Source organism: Cololabis saira, chromosome 5 (assembly GCF_033807715.1).
Source record: "Cololabis saira isolate AMF1-May2022 chromosome 5, fColSai1.1, whole genome shotgun sequence".
Classification (NCBI taxonomy): Eukaryota; Metazoa; Chordata; class Actinopteri; order Beloniformes; family Belonidae; genus Cololabis; species Cololabis saira.
The window spans coordinates 16,430,421-16,452,268 of NC_084591.1; the positions used below are offsets into that span (position 1 = coordinate 16,430,421).

Below are 21,848 nucleotides of genomic sequence, written 5' to 3' on the forward strand. Positions count from 1 at the left end.
GGTGCACTGTGCTGCAATTCCCAATAGTTGTTAACCATAACCTGTGATTCTTGCAGCATTCAGGCGCATAAACACTCACACTAAGACATGAGAATGGTGCAGTGTACACAGACATCTTTATTTCCAACTCTATTGAAACTATATGCATTTTACAGGAATACAATATTTATCCATTTAAAGAAATCAGGAGTTAGAGCCACTAGACACAAGTTAAGAGAACATGAAGGAAAGAAAAACCAACACAAAGACTGTTATGTGGAGGGTACACCACTGATGATGCCGTCCACCACTTAAGCACTTCTTTGCCCTTCTGCAGCTCTGTGAAAAAGAGAAGCAGCCAAAACCTGATGAAAGCGGCATAAAAAAGGGCGGTTTGCGTCACATGAACCTATGTTTTACTAAAACATTGAGAATAAGGTTATCCATAACATTCACTGAATGTAAATCGAAACTGCTTCTTGCTTGCAATGCTGATCTGGAGGCTAAGCATGCTTTATAATTCTATATTTAATAGATTTATTAATAAATATCAAATCATAATTTTTGCTATTATACATTTTTTCTTATTTATTTGTTGTCACGCAATCAGAACAGCCCTGAAGTGGTGATCATAAATATAAATGTGTCCTTTGTTTCTCTTACGGCGTAGATTCTCTAAGTGAAAGAGGGGGGTCGCAGCCCAGATACGCCCCATTGAGATAACAGTACTGCAGCAAGGCCCTGAAGCATGGATCCTGGAAAGAAATGAAGGCAAAAATAAGCAGGATCCATTTCAATACACAACAATTAGAAATAAACACTCTTCAAAAAAAAATATATATATATGGTATATGACTGGGCAGGAATCACTCGCCTTAATGAGAATGTGGGGGTTTCCAACAAGCACAAGCAGCGCTTTGGAACGAGTAACAGCCACGTTGAAGCGTTTGGGGTTGGCCAAAAAGCCGAGCGTACTCTGTAAATCATCACTCTGCAGTGACTCTTTAGAGCGCACCTACACCATGCAAGAAACACAAAGTCGGAATAAACTACAGGAGGCCTACTCGGTATCAATTCATTCAAAATTAATGAATTGCAAAGATATTTACTTAACATATTCACCAACAGTAAATATGTATAGTAAATTAAAGGTAATGGAATTTGAGATATATTGCGATACCACTTCTTTCTTTCTGATTAGATACCTGGGCTTTGTGTACAGCTAAACACCGAGTACGGATCTGATACTGGTGTTATGTTTATTTTATTAACAACTAAAATGTTTAAATATACATCATTTACATGTCTATTTAACAATGAAATGTAGGAATTAAACTTGAAAAAAGTGCAGACACATATCAGATGAGATGCGTATCAGACATGGAACAGTATCAGTCCGTTTTGCACCATTCGGAGCGATTTCTGAGATCTATGACACGTTTTATCATGCAATGACACTTTAAAAGCTTAATAAAAGGTCAGGTGCTTTTTTTATTTTTTAGCAATATCTGTACCACCTCTGGAATCTTCAGCCTTGTATAACGTGGATTAAACAGTTTTCCTGGTAGGATTTTCCAGCCTAAAATTGTTCCATAATGCATGATGCTTCTGTACCTGGTGACTCAAAGCAAGAAGTTGGCAGGCAGTAATGCCTAACTTTTACGGCTTTTAGCGCAACAAAGAAGAATCACTATTGTATTTATTATATCATGGCATCAGATTGTGTATGAAGTAAATACCTAGTGATAGCCTTATTTTCAGCTGTATCCTCAAGCAAATCCTAATCCTGGCACTGGTATGATCATCTCTGATCAGAATTACAATACAATTACATTGATAATTACTTAGGGCACAAACAATTCTGCAAATTTACAGAGTATTCCTGGCTGATTAATAATAAAAGTATAACTGGCACATCTTCATTTCAAACAACTATAACATCAGTCTGCTTCTCCACCAGGCTAATTACTTGTGTTGTTCCATCATCCTCAGTTTCACACCTAAGTGCAGCTTACACTGGACCTCTAAGTAAGATGAAAGCACCGTCTGACATTCCACTGGAAAAAGGTTTGTTTTCACCTACTGTTGACATGATGATGACCAGAAACTCTCGTCCCTGGAACTCCTCCACCGAGCCAACTTTGATGTCAGACAAACCCACCTTACACAGCAGCACTCGAATCTTCTCGCTCTGCAGCAAGACAACAGGGACACTTAGAGGAAATAAAACAGCCCGATTTGGACTCATATTGCATAGAATTCAATTTACTAAATTATTATTCTCAAGTCTTCAACTGTGCCAAAATTTCCAGGTTCTTCTCGGAGGCTGCAAGACTCATGAACTTCCTGCTTCAAGGACTGACCTTGTGGCTCTTCTTCTGTCATGTTTTATTATCTTTTCTCCATTTAAACGTTTTAGATTTCATAAAGTTAAATTCATCATTGCTTATTGATTGAGTCATAAAATTCATGTGCATTATCATGTTAAGAATGAAAAAAGGCAATGAGCTACTTGGTGTTTTAGAGGCGATGCACGAAAGAGCATCATCTTTCCCTGATTTGTGATTTTGCATGATTCATAACTATATCCTGGAACAATGCAAAAATATCTTGCTTTGCTTTCAACCAATGTTGAGATACTACATCCTGAAGGCAACAAACGCAGTGATGTCACACTTTGCAATAAAACATAATGGTTTTGCAGTTACTCAAAAAAAAAAAAAAAAAAATACAGCTTTCCTTTGTTATATTGTCCTGGACTTTTTAGGATGGGAGTTCCATCCATCCATCTTCAGGGCAGCAGTCCTCAGACTGGTCCAGGTCTTCCAGGGGGACTCTGAGGCGTTCCCAGAGACATAGTCTCTGCAGCGTGTCCTGGGTCTTCCCCGGGGTCTCCTCCCGGTGGGACGTACCTGGAACACCAGGGGGGCGTCCAGGAGGATCCCATACAGATGCCCAAGCCACCTCAGCTGACTCCTCTCAATGTGAAGGAGCAGCGGGTCGACACCCAGCTCCTCCCAAGTGACTGAGCTTCTCATCCTCCATCTAGGGGAAACTGATTTCGTCTGCATGTATCCGCGATCTTGTCCTTTCAGTCATTACCCAACGTTCATGGCGATAGGTGAGGGTGGGAGCGTAGATTGACAGGTAAAATCGAGAGATTCGCCTTTCGTCTCAGCTCTTTCTTCTTTCTTTCTTCTTCGGTCCAGTACACCAACCACATAACTGCGGACGCTGCACCAATCCGTCTGTCAGTCTCACACTCCACCTCTCCCTGACCGACTAAGGGCGTCTAGGGGGTCCGGGGCCTGTGCTAAGGGCTGTTCGGTCTCTGTAGGCCCAGAGCAGGAGCTTGGCTCGCATTGCAAGTAGTAAGTCAAGACTTGTTCCAGGGCATGTTGGACTTTGGCAGGGCTGCCTTTTGTCCCCGGTTCTGTTCATAATTTTTTATGGACAGGATTTTGGGATGATAATCAGCACCTCCAAATCCAAGGCCATGGTTCTCCACTGGAAAAGGGTGGTGTGGCCTCCGGGTAGGTGGAGAGGTCCTGCCTCAAGTGGAGGAGTTTAAGTATCTCAGGGTCTTGTTCACGAGTGGAGGATGGGAGTTGATCTTGCTAAATATGTTCAATTTATCCAGGGTCTAACTTTGTGTTTTAAGTACACAGGTTTAAAAAATAACAGTTACACTGTCATGGGGTTTTAGTTCAAATGAGCATTCATTAATTTTTCCATAATAATAATAATAATAATAATAATGATGATGATGAAGGGGGAGGAGTAGCAGCAGAAGAAAAAGGTCGTACCTGTTTTCTGTAGGGGGCGATAATGCCAATATCAGAGGCACTGACAGGGTTGTAGAGCTTCTTTGCCAGCTGGCAGCAGTACATCATGACCTGCACAGCCTCCACTGGGTTGAACCATGATGGGTTGTTGCCTTCTCTCATTTCTGAGCCCTGCAGAAGAACAAAAACTGAAATCAACATAAAGCTACAAATGCAAGTAACAAAAGACTGACATTACAACCCTAACAAAGACGGGATAACACCCATGTTGTCAATCACACTTCTAGGGCAAGTATTTCTTTGCAGTCCTCATTACCCTGACACCGTGGAAAATGAGAGGGAAGCCTTTTCTGGGCAGGCTTTTCCACTGGCAGAGGGACTCAACCGTAGCTGCTGAAGCTTTAAAGCAAAGCTCCCCCTGGTAGAAGAGCTTCGAGGGAAGCGTGATCAGGGCCTCATGGGAACGATAGTTGTAGATCAACTTAGTCACCTGTAGTGATATAAAGGCAGCGTTGTATTATGCATGGAGAACACAACTAAAACAATCAAGGTATACTGACATTAATGGCGCTTTTGCACTAGTCTCACTTCTCCTCGGTTCTACCCGCCACGGCCGTATTTTGCGCTTTCGCACTAGGGCTGAGACGGGTAGAGCCGCTCCAAGCCGATACTATTTCTGTAACAATTCTGGCGAGGTTCTAACCGGGCTGAGCCGGGACTATTTCCGACGTCATCACCCTCCGCGCCATTGATTGGTCGGGGGGCGGGGCCGTCAGACGTTTGAATCAGGAAGCGGGAGTCAGAGCGAGAGCGACCCGCGGCTCGCGGCGATTTTATTATAAAGCGCAAAACGTCTGTTTGGTGATCCAACTCTGAGGTGCAGATGTTCATAAACCTGGTGACTGACGAGAGAATTAAAAAAGGGATGTAGATGGGCTGTTTTACTCTCAGCCGCTCGCGGCTCCAGCTGATTTCTCATCAGCGCCGACGTCACAGCAGCTTCACCCCAACCTGCCCACTTCTCCCCTGGCTGTGGAAAAACAAACGGGTAGAGGCGGGTAAAGGCGTGACGAGCCGAGTAAGTCCTAGTGCAAAAGTGCCATAAGAAGCAGCAAATTTAAAGTTGTAATTTAAAGTTGCATCACAAATATTGTATAACCCTTTGGATTTGGGGTACCAACCAGTCTAGGGTTATACCCCCAGTCGTGTTTGGAGTACAGTGGGTTGGCCATCAGCCTCTCCAGCATAGACAATCCCAGACCAAAAGCCTTGGCTAGCTTCGACTTCACTACCGGGCCCAACTGGCACGGATCTCCAGCCAGCACTATCTAAGCAGGCAAACACAACATCATCAATATTCATCAACAAAGCTGAGCTCAGGAAAATTATCACTAAATACGTGTAATCCTTTCCTCCCCTCCTATGCCACACATGAGCAATATCAGCTTTAACAGCAATTTAGCAAAAGACATTTACAATTGTTGTAAACTGGTTTAGACAGGAATCGGAGGGAAAAAAGTGTTCAAGCTTATTAAACAACTTAAAATAACCAGAAACCCTCAGCTGTGACATATCTGATGGACTATAGCAGAAACTGTGTGCTGGACTTGCAGGTCCCAGAGTGGTGCAGACCTGTCCATCTCTCTCCGAGATGAAGCTGATGGGAATCAGCGACTCTGGCTCCGTGGCTTGCCCAGCTTCATCCAGAAACATATGGGTAAAATGTCCAACTCTGAGAGAAAACATATCCAGCAAGCATTTACTAAAGATGGAAGTAGCAAAAAGGAGCTGGCTATCCTCCATCCATTCAGGAATCTAGGTCTTACTGTATTCCTATGTTTTGAAACATGCCAGCACTGGAGCAGGTGCACACCACAATCCTGTGAAAAGCAGCATGGCGGATGTCTTCTCCAGCCCTCGAGTATGGACGCAAAACTTCTGGGATAGACTAAAGAGGGACAGTTACAATAATATGCCACATAAAAGTTCAGATGATCAGGAAAAATACTGCAATGTATGTCGTCTGAGACGTCTAATTATTACTGAAAAAGAAAAAAAAAGAAAAGACTGCCTTAACACACTTAATACATGATTGTTCTTTGATCATAAATACATCTTAGATAAAAATTCCAAAATACCACACACTAAATAGGTAAAAGTGTATTTTTATTAATTATAAAAATAAAATGTTTTTTCATGTGGCCTGGGATGCAGACCCTTAATCTGACTGTTAACAGCCGTCTCCCTTAAAATTCAATGATGCATGTTACTTTACACATTAATAGCAACTGAAATTCTAACATCAACTACATAACCACGACGATTGTCCATGCATAATAATTATAACATAGTCCAGTAATTACAGGAGATTAACAAAAAAAAGGGTTAAATCCATGACTTTTCCTTAATTTTCAGTTTTTTTCTGAGCTGTTGCTGTTCAGTACCTCATGATCTCTACAGGACGCATTCACACGGGCCAGACCTGCAGCATCCAGGAAGCCGCTATCATGCAGGCGGATGCAGACAAGGTCAGCAGCGCTGTTAGATGGAGTGCATACAAGTACCCGAGTACTGGGCAGAAAGTGGTAGACCTAGGAGAGCACAAAGACTTTGAGAGATCAAAGAGGCAAAGGAACAGGTACTTAAAGTAAAATATCACTACACACTGTAAAAAACCTTTAATAATTAGGTATATTCTTTAGAGCTTGCGTGTAACCACCTGCAATATTGTTTCTATGAGAGTGATGGTCTTTCCAGTGCCTGGAGGTCCAAACAGCACGTAAGGCATGGGCCGACATTCTCCTGCCAGGATCATTTTCACCGCCTCTCTCTGAGGAGCGTTTAGGTTGGGGTTAAAAAAATCCCCTTTGCTGGGAATCGATTTGGATGCCAGTCTACCATCTAGGAGCAAATGCACATTTGTTACTGATTGTATGAGACAAATCAGGCAAAATATGAACAAAATAAAAAGTAAAATACCTGTGCTTTTGGTCTGTGTGGCCTTGGAATTGGCATCAGTGGAAATGTTTGACCCTTCTGTATTCAAAGCAGCTGGACTCTAGTATTAGGACACATTTCCATATAATCGGAACTAAAATAAGTTATCTTGTGCAGTATTTATCAAATTACAATTGTTACCTCCGTGTCCTCCGCTTTTTTGTTGTCTTCTATCCATTCTCCGGTCCACTGAGGAGTCTGAAGTGTCAAACTGGACGGGAAGAGAGCTAAACAACAATATGCTTGTTTATCAAACTGTTTCAAAGCAGCTTGATAAAAAGCCAATTAAATGTGAAATTCATCTTTGGAGGCCATGTTAGTCCAGCCACTCCCACTCCAAACACCTACTTTTTTTGTTTCAACTGTGACAAGACATGAAATATGGTACAAACAGCACCCTCTAGTGGCAACGTTACAATGGTGCGACAGTGTATTCCTTTTCAGAACAAAGCACGACTCTGCAACTTTAAAACCACCACATGTTCATCATAGATTAAGAATTTCAACTATTCAGGAGCTCATCAAAATAATTGGAAAGGAACAGAGTCTTTAAAAACCTTCATTTTTTAAATCAATGTTATATTTAGTCTGAAATAAAAAGTGTTTACGGATCAAATTGTGCCACCAAACGTAAGCACAAAATTGATTCTTATACTTATTTCGACACATTTCTATGTAGACAATAAAAAGCCAATATGTTTCATCTTGTGTCTAATTACATTAGTCAATGCCAGCCTTTCCTCCATTTCAGGACTGTAACTTAAAAAAAAAATACAAATAAAAAGTAGATAATCAAATTGATGCCAAGTGATGAGGAGACAAATTTAGAGGGCTTAAATATAGACATGGCAAAAAGGCAAAAGCAATCTTTAAAAAGTATGCTGCCTTAGTGAAACACAAAAAAAACAACTTTTTTTCCTTTTTTTTTTTTTAAAATGGGGCCTTCATACCCTTAAACAGTGAGGATAGATGGCATGCATCATACTAAGTTCATCTGTTTTGCATTATTTTTTTGCATTCTCCTCATGTTCTACACTCTGTGTTGGCTTAATTTTAATAAATTATGTCACTGTAAATGTGCAGGAATTTACCACATATCAGGGAGTTTGTGAAATTATGAGCAATAACCACAACGCTGTGCTGACATTGACAAGATAAATTAGATTAGAAGATAAATACCACTCTTAATGTCACCATCTGAAACTCGCCACAAAGTAAAATTCATGAGAGAACCGCTACAACTCGTTTTTACACAACAGACCAATTTCTTTAAGAACTTAAAATAATTAAAAGAAAACGTACCCCCCCAAAAATGTTTCGTCTGGTCAAGTGCGTTGTGACACCGCCTCATAGTCAACCTAAAATTCAAAGCAGGAAAAACATTACCAGCATTTACAATGTGACTGCAGTAGACATAGTGCACAGTCAGGTGAGATTTTAACAAATCATCATTAGGAAACTGTAAATTCAGTCAGGGATGGTGATCTCTGCCCCCCCACCTCACCTGTTATAAGAGAACTCAACATTGAGAGGTTCACCGAGGTATCTGTGCTGAAAGTCGGAGTTTACTCTTAAACTCACGTCCTCATCATGGATCTGGGTAGCAACAACAGAGCATTACATTAACATCGACACTACAAATAAAAAAACATGTTTGAAAATGAATTCCAGAGTCTCAAACATCTCCACACCTCTGCGACATAGGTAACATACTCCATGACAGCGTTATCATTCACTGGTTTCTTCAGTACTATTCTGTCCCCTGCGGAGAAAGCGCGATAAGTTTCTCCACAAGTTTCTCCACTTCAACAATAACTTCACGACACACACTTGAGTCACGATGAAAGACGCCTTAGACCACTTCACCTAGATTGAGCTTTGGCCTGCCTTCAGCCAAGCCGAGCACCTCCAGGTGCAGGTAGACGGCACCTTTCCTGAGAAGGGCTCCGTTGATCGAGAATTCTCTCATCTCTCGCTCTGCGTGAAGCTCCTCCAGCCAGAGCAGGGCGGAGAAGCGTGCATTCACGTTGGATGGTGACAGCGCCTAAACAGTGGGGCAAAGGGATAGAATAAATTATCCTTTCAATGCAAACACATTTTCTTTAGCTCACCTTTTATGCGTTCGTACAATTATATCAATATATCCTCTTCCACAATATGAATTGAAAACAAAGAATATCCAAGTGGATGCTGTGGCACCATCAGTTCTCTGGATAAAAAGGATTATTTTGATATCATCACTTTGCTTGAAAAAAGTTAGATGCCCAGGTTTTATTATTCTAACATGATGTAAGCTTAGTCATTTTTTTTTTTATCATTAATCACACAAAGAAAAGAAGTTGATGTTTATTAACAAATGATAGAATTTGGTGAGAAAACAAACATAACTGTGTGGTAGAGAGAAAAAAGAAGAAATGACTTTGTTTTTCTTCATTCCATGATCTACTAACTTCATGTAAATGCTCTTGGGCTTTGTTTAGCTTCATAGCACTGAGCATGCTAAGCAGGGGGATGCTCTTTAAATGTTTGATAACATTCGCTCCATTCATACACCCACTTTGTTCAGCCTTTATTCCTCTACGCTCTGCTGCGTCAAATTCACAGAGGCCTACCAGCGTGATATTTCATTCTGCCCGATCATGGCTGTGCTCACCTCTCCCAGGCAGGGCTGAATCACCAACACATCATTCTCTGCTTCGACACAGTCTCTTAGAGACTGAGGCACCGGGAAGCCTGGAAGGAAGTTTGGTAGCCATCGTTTGCAAAACCTAGAAGTAGGAGAGAGTTTGTCAGAAATATGACAAAGCGTAACTCATTTTCCTCTAAATATGAATGAGCTTCATAGATGTAAAACAATATTTCCCTCAGAATCATGAATTCTAATTAAAAATAAATATATACAGAAAATTATGTAAGCAATTAATTTCATTGTACAATACCATCTTTTTTTTTGGAAACCATTTGAAACTGGTGGTTTTCAAACCTTGTTGATTTTGGAGCAGATACAGTGATGACACGAGAGGTTGTTTTGGAAGGTTGCGGGGCATCAGTGGGGCAGTAGGGCTCAGAAGGATGCAGCAAGTTTTCATCCTGACTGCTTACAGTGACCTCCAGGCGCCTCCCGATGGTGAAAGAAGAGAAGTGCAACAGAAGCAGCTCAGCACAGCTTCCCAAGCTCCTGAGGAAATCCAAACAAAGGAAATGTCAGCTTTACGACTTGATACAGTCACACGTGGAGCTTATTTTAAAGACAAAGCCTACTACTGGCCCAGACACAGGAAATCAAGAACAGTTCATTTTCAATACATCCTTTTTATGTTTAATACTTTCATCTGATTCTCACTATTGTGGTAAGAAACAGAACTTACTTTCCTTGGCAGGCTATCGCAACAGACAGCCTTTGCCCAGGTGATATTTCCACCTCTGTTTCTTCTCTTCTTACTCCACGGAGATGGACAGTGTCGTTTTGCGTCGCACCTTTCTCCCCGTCTACCTCTTTTGCATCTCTACCTCGTTCTCTCCCTGAGGACTCAGAGCAGTTTTCTTGCAAAGACTTTGGCGTCTCCCTGAGTGATCTGCGTTCGTTGACAGCGACAACAGTGAACTGTTCTTCAGAGTCCCAGCCAGCAAAGTCACAGCACTTTAGCTTGAAGGTCTCCGAGCTTTTATTTCTATTTCAGGAGAAGGATGAAAATTACACAATAAAAGTGGTAGAGGTGAAATCGGCAATTCATCCCTCAAGACATTCAAAGTGTCTATTATATTGGATATATTTATAAGAAGATGGCTCTACTTCCAGGAGAACTCACTGAATCCAGAACACAAGAGAAATGCTCTCCCCAATCATCAAGTCTCCAAACTGGCCATAGTTTGAGATTTCCAGCCCTTCTTTGTTTTGTAAGATGTTCTGGGGCTCAGCTTCATGGAGGGATATAGCTGGACCATTTGTGCTGCAACAAAAAGAAAAAACATACAAAAAAAAGGCATGAAACCGAATTTGAAAAACTACGCTTAAAAAAAAAAAAAAAAAAAAAAAAAAAAAAGGTCAAGAAGAATAAAATCTGTTGCTGCAATATTACTGAAAATAATTAGATACCTTTGAATGCAAGGTGCCATGCACAGGGCGCGCCAAGAGTAAAAGGACTGGCTGCTCTCAACCATGACCAGGTTGACCTGGTGTCCTGGCGAAGGCTGGTAGTGGGCAGGTAGCAGTAAAGAATCCAAACTGAAGAAAACACTGTCCTCCACCACTCCACTGTTACCATAAACACTGGTCACACGCACCTAGAGATGGAGGATCATTTAAAAAGAGGAAGAGGAACAAAAAAAAAGGTTGACCCTGCTGATTTTAATCATTTGTTCAGAAATGTCTGCACATTTTTTAAATTATGTTAGTAATATTAAACAGACTTTATTGCAATAAGAAGCCAATTCTCCAACAAGAGGTTACCCGATCTAGTCGGCTGTAGCGTAAAGGCGCCACAGAATGAGCTTGGGTGGCCCACTGGGTAGGACTGATGAAATATTTTGCTTGCACCCAATCTCCTTTCATTGGCTCATAACCTTCAAAGAGAGAAAATAAACTCATAAAAGTATGCCTTCTAGAAAGAAACTCACGAACATCCAAATGAAAAGCACATTTTAATTCAGTGTTAGTATGTTAAATGTTTTCTCTGCCTCAACAAGCATCATCTGGAAAGCTGCACTTGAATGCATCAAAAATGGAAAGTGTGGGTGTGTGTGCTGGTCACTGAGTTTGCTCATGCAAAGTATCACAGGGATAACAACAGAGAAGCTCACAAATTTGGATATGAAAATGGTGTCAGTACCTTCAGAAAGAGCGGCGCGTAGAAATAATGTACTCTGATTTATGTAGCCGCCATCACCGGTGAAAGATGTAACCGTGCCAATGAGAGGGCGCAGCCGCATTCTGTCAGCTTCCAGAGAGGTTTTTCCTTCATCCTCCCAATCGCATGCACACTTCTCCACCTGATTGACAAATTTGAATTACACAACTCTGACAGAGTTTACCACCCACACTTATATCACAGTTAAGGCACAAAATGTATATCTGCATTTCCTTTAATATCATTCTCCTCTGGCTGCAAGTCCTTCCAAGAATAATGTATATGAATGTCCAGAAGCTCTTTAAATATTGGCAGGTTTATTTCTATTTCTGCAACCACTCTAGCTTTCATTATTTTTACTTGAAAAAGATGTAAACAATTTACCAAAGCAAGGCAAACACTTCATACACGCAATTTCTGGGAGGTCATTGTAACAATTTCACGTGGAAACTGTGGATTCCAAACTTTAGGATAACTTGCAAGTTTTGATAAGGTGTTGTGATAATTCCTCAATTTATACCTGCAACATCAAGCTCAAGGGAGACAGTTATTACAGGAGAGCACACGTGTCATGGAGATGCAAAAAAGGCTGCTGGAGTTTGTCTTATACTACCATTCTTTTTTAAATTGAATAATTATAAGGGCAACTGAACCCTTTCTTACCACACCCAAAATAAACAGCTTTGCAATTGCAAACTACTGTAAACATATATTGCATGTTGGCTACATGCAATATATGTCCTTCTATTCAACATCTATATGCTACCCCTAGTTACTCCCTTACTCTCATTGAGAAACTGTATTCATCAAATCAATGAGTGGATGTGCCAGAATTTTCCATCCATCCATTATCTATACCCGCTTTATCCTTTGCAGGATCACAGGGGTCTGCTGGAGCCTATCTCAGCTAATTTTCAGGCGAGAGGCAGGGGTTCACCCTGGACAGGTCGCCAGTCCATCACAGGGCCACATATACACAAACAACCAGACACTCACACTCACACCTACGGGCAATTTAGAATCATCAATTAACCTACTATGCATGTTTTTGGACTGTGGGAGGAAGCCGGAGTACCCGGAGGGAACCCAAGCAAGCACGGGGAGAATATGCAAACTCCACACAGAAAGACGACCGCCGGGCCTGGGAGTCGAACCAGGGACCTTCTTACCGTGAAGCAACAGTGCTAACCACCAAGCCACCGTGCTGCCCTGTGCCAGAATATTCTCCAGCTAAATGCAGAAAAGACAAAGGTGATCATTTTTGGCCCTAAAAATGAAAGGGAAAAGATCAGCGCTCACCTTGGCTCCATGTCATTGACAGCTACAAATAAAGCCAGAAATCTTGGTGTAATTATTGACTCAGACCTGAACTTCAACAGCCATCTAAAGTTTATCACTAAATCTGCCTATTACCACCTAAAAAACATTGCTAGAATTAAGGGGATTCTGTCAAAACAAGACAAGGAGAAACTTATTCATGCATTCATGAATCCATCCATTTTCAGTCGGCTGGATTATTCCAATGGCATCTTTACAGGCCTTAACAAGAAATCAATCAGGCAGCTGCAGCTGATCCAGAACTCTGCTGCCAGAGTCCTTACAAACACCAGGAAACTGGACCACATTACACCGGTCATGAAATCACTACACTGGCTTCCAGTGAGTCAAAGGATAGTTTAAAATCTTACTGCTGGTCTACAAAGCACTGAATGGTCTTGGACCAAAATACATGGTGGATCTGTTAGTTCCTATGAAGCTCCCAGACCCCTGAGGTTCATCTGGATCTGGTTTGTTGTGGTTCCCAAGAACCAGAACCAAGCAAGGTGAGGCTGCGTTCAGTTATTCTGCTCCTCACCGGTGGAACAAACTTCCTGTAGACCTGAGGTCTGCTCCAACTGTAGATCCTTTAAATCAGGCCTAAAAACATTAGTTTACTGAAACTTACTCTTAAATTAAATACTTACCTGCTGTACTCTACTGCCCTTACTGTTTAACAATTTGTAATTTTTATTATTTTACCTCTTATCATTTTATTTCATTGTTATTTACTGTTTAATTGTGTCTTGCCGCTTTTAATGTTGATGTAAAGCACTTTGAATTACCTTGTGTTGAATTGTGCTATACAAATAAACGTGCCTTGCCTATTTTTTTATACACTCTATATACAAACACCAGGAAACTGGACCACATTACACCGGTCATGAAATCACTACATTGGCTTCCAATGACTCAAAGGATAGAGTTTAAAATCTTACTGCTGGTCTACAAACCACTGAATGGTGTTGGACCAAAATACATGCTTGATCTGTTTACTAAAGCATACTCTTAAAGGGGACCTATTATGGCATCTAATACCTATTTTAAACAGGCCTTGAATGTCTTAAAAACAAGCTTTTGATTGTTTTTGCTAAATAAATTAGAAATTCAGCCTCTGAGCCATGTGTTTATCTTCCCAGTGTCTAACCTCATTATCTATGCAGGATTCTGAGTGGGCGGGGCTATGATAATGAGGCTCTGTGCTGATTGGCTGCCTGAATGACGCGATACACCGCTACGAAGAAATGGCGGAAGCTCCGGCCGGCGGAGTTAGTTGTGGGCGTGGTTTCACGCATCGGAGGCCAACCTATGTAAATTGCATTTTGGTTACGTAACGAAAGGGAGCAGAATCTGAACGGCTCGTAGAAGCCACATCACACTGGATGGCTCATCCGGGCGGCTGTACAGACACTGTAGAATTTGGTTGCTTTCCTCCTTCTCTGAGTTGGCAGGCTGAGGGGAGACCACTTTATATATGTTAAAGCAAGAGAAAACGTGTTTTTCATAATAGGTCCCCTTTAAATACTTACCTTCTGTACTCTACTGCCCTTACTTTTTAAAAACTTGTGCTTTTTATTATTTTACCCCTTTTCTTGTCATTTGTTATTTACTGTTTAATTGTGTCTTGCTGCTTTTAATCTTGATGTAAAGCACTTTGAATTACCTTGTGTTGAATGGTGCTACACAAATAAACTTGCCTTGCCTTAAATTTCAAGCAGAAAACTTGAAGCACAGGTTTCCTCACCCTTAAAGCTTTCCAGCCCCCTTGGGCACCGCCTCTCACTGCAACGCAGTTGACCAGATCCCCCTCTTTGAGCGGGAGGCCACCCAACACCTCCCCGCTGGTGAAGAAGACCTCGTGGTCTATCAGGCCGTAGTCCAGGCACAGCTGCGTCACCGCGCTGTCCCGCAGGTGGCGGACGTCCTCCGTCACTGCATCTGTAAATCGCTGAATTTGTTAACATGAAACTTACTCTCGCACATTATGCTGTTTTTATTTTTATTAATTTATCTTTTTAATTTACATTCAACTGTCTTGTCATATATATATATATATATATATATATATATACATATACATATATATATATATATATATATATATATATATATACACATATACACACACACACACACACACATATATATATATATATATTTTTATTATTATTTTTTTAGGTCTGTCAAAGTTAACGCGCTAACAGTGCGTTAACTTAACGTCCTCTTAACGCCGACAATTTTTTTTAACGCATGATTAACATGCAGGAAAAAAGAAAAAAAGAAAAAGGCGCATTACATAAGTTCTGGCCATCGACGGCAACGGTAGTTTGAGGAAAAGTATGGTGAACTGAAAGATGGAGAATGAAAAGGGACTTTTGAACAGCAAGTTCGATTTTAAAAAGATGCCAGATGAGTGGAGGGTACGCGGCGAAGCGCACCGTACGGTGCGTGTCGCCGCGTACCCTACCCGTAGGCTCTGCGTTGGTGTAACGTGGAACCATAAATCAGCCTTGAGCGGCAGCCGACGCTCAAGCCGACGAAATTAAAATGGGGTAATGGAAACAAACGCTAAAGGGGTCAGAATAATATCACCATTATTTAGAGTTGTGGGCAAATTCTTGGATTCTTCATTTATTTGCAATCCTTTTGAAAATAATTTTGTACTTTGTACTTTTTACTTTTGTACATTTTACACCATGTACTTTTGGTACTTTATTATATTTAATTTGAGGTACTTTTATACTTTTACTTAAGTAATTTTCAAGCAGAAAATTTGTACTTTTACTTAAGTACAATATTTTTGTACTTTTTCCACCTCTGCGAGTTAACTATGGACAACATGATTAATCGCGATTAAAAAAATGAATCGTTGGACAGCCCTCATTTTTTTGTTTATTTCTTTTCAATTTGGTGTTGCAGTCTATCTGTATTTTGCATTTGTTCTTAATCTTCCATTTCAAGATTTAAATAAATTTAAAAAAAACTTGAAAAAAAACAAAAAAAGGTCCTTCGTCCCTGTAAAGGCTGATTTATGGTTCCGCGTTACACCAACGCAGAGCGTACAGCGTAGGGCACTGTATGGTGCGCGTCGCCGCGTACCCTACGCAGTCGATTTAACGCGGAACCATAATTTAGGCTTAAAGCAGCAGAACATGGAACATGTGCTTACATGCCTTCAATGCATTTAGCTAAATGACATTTTATTGTTGCAGTTACCTGGGCTACCGTCGAAAATGCTCTCTAGATCCACATCAGCTGTTCTCCAGAGTGGAGAGACCAGCTTGGACAGCACACACCGCAGAGCTGTGAGCATGGCTGCAAATGGTGGCTGAGGCGCTAGCGGGTCGCACTAAAACATGATGGGAGAAAACAGTTAAAACAGTGGCATTTGTATTCATAATTTATTTTTATCAGATACTTCACCCATAAGTCAACTATCTAAATGAAGAAAACCAAAAAAAAAAAGAACGCTAAGGAAATTAAACAAATTTGAAATGAAGTTTACCAAAAGTTACCCAACAAAAAGGTCTCTCTGAATGTCTAGCTAAAAAGCAACCTTAAAATTCTTTTTTTTTTTTAAACAGGAGAGAGGAGAAATGTTTTTTTTAGTTACCCGGTGTTTGTAGGTGATGGGGGAAAAAAACACTTCATTTGATGCGTAAGGTGCGCGCCGCCGACGTGCGCGGGAACGCCCGATCACGGTGATGACGGTGGTGTCATGGAAAATATGGCTAAAAGCGTCCAGGTGAGTTGATTCCGGTGTTCTGCCAATTTCTGCTGCTTTGCCAAAAAATTCTACCTAATGGTTTTCTACCTTTGTAGAGCTACAATTTTACTGTGTTTTTACTCCCTAGCCCACTTCCTTTCCCCCCAAGTGGTCCTTGTCTCTTGCCAGGCCGTCATTGTAAATAAGAATGTGTTATTAATGACCTGCCTGGCTAAATAAAGGCCAATGACTGAATGAATATCAAATAAAGCCATAGAATTGTTGTTTTTTTTCCTCTTTATCGTATAATGTTCACAAAGTGTAATGCAATTCATGTCATGGGTAGTGTATTTTGAAGGATCAAATACTCAACATCCCATATTATCAATTTTACATCGTGCAAGAAATGATTGGCGTGGCAATCAAACTTTGAAAATCGACTTTGCGCATGCGCAGAACCCCAAAGTAGCATTTCTCGGCAGGTAGCAAGGATTAACAGAACACCGGCAGACTTTCTTTGTGAGATTTTGTCGAAAAATAAAATAAAGAAAGACAGAAAAATAAAAGCATTAAAAAATTACTATATTTAAGACATCACTAACATTTACATGTTTTAATAATGTTATACTTGTGAACTCTTTCACTCGTGTTTTAATGTAACTCTTGTGGTCAACAATTCATTAGAAAGGGATCGGTAAGATGGTAAAATGTTGCGTTCACGTGACAGCCGACTGCTGGGTTATGTGTTTATTATTATGTGGCCTTTTAGTCTATGTGCAGTTGAATCAGATTTGGCCTACATTGAAATGCTGGCTGTAGTGTAATTAAGTGCATTTTAAATATCAATCTGTTTCTACACACATTACAATGTATTTGGCATTTTCAGAATTTGTAGGTTATAAAGTCAAATTGTCTTTTTTAAAACACTGACAAAAACCGCAGGTGTACAATAAAGTACAACATACATTTAAAAGTTTTACATAATGATCAACAGAAATAAGAAATAAACAAAAACGTTTTTATCCTTACCAGGTTTCAAAAATTCAGGAAATACATCCTGAGTTGGCGCCTATCCATTTTCAGGTGGCTTGTTAAGATGAAACTTTACAAACCCAAACTGTGCAGGTTTGTAACTTTTTGGGAGAGAAGATTTTTTTTCATGGCCACACTTTTTTTCTCTGTCTGCCATTGAACTTTACCATTTTAGCATACAATTTCCTTAGAATCTGAAATGTAGCATTTGGGTTTTCTGCAATTTCTCTGAGCATGGCACAATCTGACCCTGGTGTGAAATGGTGGGATGTCAAAGCCTTTGAAAATTTGGCAGCCATCTTAAATATTTCCTCTTGGGAATAACATTTCCCACTGCATAATGAATGACTCCATATTGTTTAGAAATTGCCTCATGGCACCTCTCAAGCTGATGGGCAGCAATCGTTGTTTCTGTAAGATCACTACTGGCGTTTTTCCTCCCTGGTACTGTGTTAACATACAGCTGAATGTTCCAGATCAGCAAACTGCCAAACCATCTGCTATTATGAGGTGCTCACATTTGCCGATGCTGATTCAATCGAGTGCATTTGATTAGCAGCTCTTGGCTGCTGCTTGCCCTCATAAATTGAGGCTGTTAGAGCGTGTTCAATTTTAACAGACTGCTTCTGCAGTTTGGCTTAGTTTTTGTTCAATAAATAACAGCACACTGAAATATATTATTTGTTTTATTTGATGGGGTTCATCTAAGGATTATATAGTATTTGGGTCAAAGACGTGACGCTTACTTTTTCTGTCCGATGGAACTTTTTACCTAATAATAAACATAAAAATGAATAAAAAATATAACATGTATGTCTAATACGTTCCTTCTACATGTGCCCACTCTTATTTTATTTAAACATGTTGGTTATTGGTCATTTTCTTCCATCTGAAGTGTGAAAACATCATGTGGGGTGACCGTCCGGCCTTGACTTCTGTTTGGACAACTGGTTTTAAATCACATTAAAACAATTTAAAAATAATGCTTGCCCTATTGGGCATACTTTCAAACTTGTTTTAGATGTATTGACAAAGTTATGGAACATTTGTACACACATTTCAATCATAATACACAAACTAATCTTGTCCGAATATGTTCATTGTCTGAATTATCATCTGGGGTGACCATGAAAAAAATACAATTGAGGGACTTTTATATTGACAATCATCTCAAAGAGGATGTTGCATCAGCCAGTTACTCTATGAGGGTCCCAGAGAGACAACCTGCAGGGCAGTAGTCTCTCTCTCCTTTACAAATAAATCCTCTTTCTAACTGCTGCAGTGTATACGTCACATTTTGATATCATGTGGGGTGACCACCCTAAAACTGTAAATAATTCGTTTTATTTGCAAATCTATATTTTGAAGGTAAATTTGTTAGTGATATCTGGTGAGAAGTAGCTAGCTTAGATCATATAGCTAACTGTTAGCCTGTTATATTTGATTAAACTTGAAAGCATCATGTGGGGTGACCACCTGTCATGTGGGGTAACCAACAAATGGCAATTCTGTATCAAATTCAAAATTGAATGTCTATCAGTTTTGGTTCAAATATAAATTATTGGTATAGCATGCATAAGTGGATACACCTTGTACAAATTTTAAATCAGTTTTATGAATTTTAGAGTAAGTAAGAGGGTGACACTGCCATTATGGATAGAATGTATTTAAAAATGGTTTTCAAAAAATGAAAGGAAAAATGTGTCTATCTTTCTTGAACAGTTAATTTAATTACTGATACTTATTAAAATATAAATTTTGTTATGGTAATCTATTAATTTTGAGATAAATGGTTGCCCCAAATGACGGTTTAAAGGTTTAAAAACACTAAAATACCTTTGTTTGAAGTTTTCACATACATGTATGTGTACACTACATTTCAAATGTTTGGAAAATGGCCAAAAATATCTTTATTTTAAGTATTTTAAAAATGGGCTACTCAAAGGCCTTATACGTCTTTGACCCATTTATCTTATTTTAAGACCTGATAAGAGCACTTTTTCTGATTTTGTTTTTTTCAAGTCCGAGTAAATGTGGGACCGTACATGTATTTTATGCAACCTGGGATGTTTTTTTTTTATCAAAATACTGTAATGCAAGAAAACGGCTTATAAAGATTATGTCTTTCATGTTTTAGGGATGATTAGAAACAGTTATTCTGAAATAATAATCCAAATGAAAATAAATGTATACATAAACCACAATTAACAACAGTGGTAGTCTTTGAATAGAAAATGTACTTTCAAATATAAGAAAAGATCATATACATTTACATTTAAATTACCATCCCTAAAACATGCTATTATAATCTAATGCAAAACCTAACATCATAATCATTGACAGTAGTATGTATCTGATATTATTTCAGTCAATAATGATTTGTCATTTATTTATATTATCCCAATCATATAAGCCATTACCACGGAGCCCTGCCATATTATATATGTGTCTTTGGATTTTGTTGCTTTAAAACCCACACCTCCTCTTCCGGGGATAAGGTGAATTCAGTATTTTGACCTGTTTCTGAGGTAAATCTTTATTGCCAAGTATTCAAACACACATAGAATATCTTTCCTAGTTAACAAAGCCTACAGTACTCTGATGCAGTTACCGCAACAAGAAGTAGTACATACAGAACAGTCAGTTTTACTGCGTGTTCACATGAAAAGAATAAACAGAAAGGTGCTTACTTTAGTGTACAGGTGAAGTATGTATAAATACCCAAATATAGTGTGTGTTACGTTTAAATGAATAAGTAGATTTTTTACATGCATTACAGTATACAATGATGGGAATATCGTCACCTATGGAATATTGAGGGGAGTCGTAATTATGAAGTAAATGGTCTTAAAGGATAAACTGCTTTAGTGTCTTGATCTATTCTGCATTTTTCCAGCTCTTTTCCAGCTCATCCAGTATAAGTATAGGGCCTGGACTGACTGCAGTGGGGCACCATTGATTCTCTCAGTAGTTCCAATTGTCCACTGTAGCTTTCTAATATCCAGTTTGGATGCTAAATCCAACCCAGCAGTTGTAGGAGTACACCAGACAGTCTCCTTGACAGCTGAAGAAAACTAACTCAGCATGTATTGTGGCATGCTGCAGTTTCTCAGCAGGTGGAACAGGAACAGTCACTGATAGGATAGTTTTTTTCTTTTCTGACTTTTCTGGAAATTAAAAAATGCTTTCCTGTGTTTCAAAGGAGCACTAAAGATAATGTATTGCCATCAGTTTAAATTGCAAACTTCAAAACCTAGCATGTAACATGCGATACCTAAGAATATACTATCATTATTGTTATTATTGTTATCGTATATTTGCTCGAGTTGCTGCAGAAAGAGGATGTCTGTCTGATTTCATGCAGGCTCAGTGAAAATAACAGGCTTTTTTAAGAGCATACCTTTTGGAAGATGTACAGCTGTGAGGTGTAATATATAATTTTGAGTTGATTGACTTGCACAAAGCCATAAAACTGTCTTCATGGCAGAACTAAAATATTAATCAAGAGACAAGAGTGTCTGTATGTACATAGTATCTTGAGAAAATATGAAACGTTGTTTTCATGGCTAAGGCCAAGAAATCTTTCATGAAAACAGTTGCATTTTAATAATATGAATGCTAGATGACTTCACATTGTCTTAAAAGCCAACTCTGTGTGGATCTGACGTCTATTAGAAGTCATTAATGTCATTATTGTGTACTTTTTCTCGCTTCAAGTCATGTGTATCCATTCTCACCAGAAGAGGGCAGGCTGGGAGCCTTTTTGTGCTCAAGACAGCACAGCCTCCACAACTGAGTGCAAATGAGGCCAAGGGAGGAAGCAGATCAGATACTCATCTCAGTCTGTTGCTATTACTGGAAATGTTACCAACCTTGTTCATTGACTAGAAATTCCATGCAGAACTATATCAGCGACATAGGAAAAAACATTGACCTTGTTAAATCAGATAATGTTTGACCTCAGCCTTGACTTTTCCTGCGTAATTAGCAAGTGAATCACACAAGTGTATGAGGAAGCCAAGGCAGTCTGGTCTGTCGCATATACAGCTGAAGAAATATGTAATTATAAAGGGTTGGTTCTAAAAAATGACATTGTCATTAAATAAATATTTGTACAATTCAGCTTGAATTTTTGCAGTTTGGAAAAACATTAAAACTATTTTTTTTGTCATGAGATTATGGCTC

At 39.5% G+C, this 21,848-nt stretch overlaps 1 protein-coding gene across 1 annotated transcript; it reads right to left on the reverse strand.

The window, feature by feature from the left end:
- Nucleotides 1-638: 638 nt before the first annotated feature.
- mov10l1 (Mov10 like RNA helicase 1) lies at nt 639-11,692 on the reverse strand. The gene is made up of 23 exons (XM_061722753.1): nt 11,591-11,692; nt 11,212-11,324; nt 10,858-11,045; nt 10,571-10,711; nt 10,130-10,432; nt 9,745-9,939; nt 9,415-9,529; nt 8,628-8,805; nt 8,453-8,523; nt 8,266-8,357; nt 8,064-8,119; nt 6,903-6,988; nt 6,744-6,822; nt 6,484-6,665; nt 6,209-6,355; nt 5,591-5,712; nt 5,397-5,496; nt 4,946-5,092; nt 4,081-4,254; nt 3,786-3,935; nt 2,063-2,170; nt 854-994; nt 639-734 (listed from the first exon to the last, which is right to left on the reverse strand). Exons 1-23 carry the CDS (start codon nt 11,688-11,690, stop codon nt 639-641), a joined length of 3,084 nt encoding a protein of 1,027 aa, XP_061578737.1. The 5' UTR covers nt 11,691-11,692.
- Between the last annotated feature and the right edge of the window lie 10,156 nt (nt 11,693-21,848).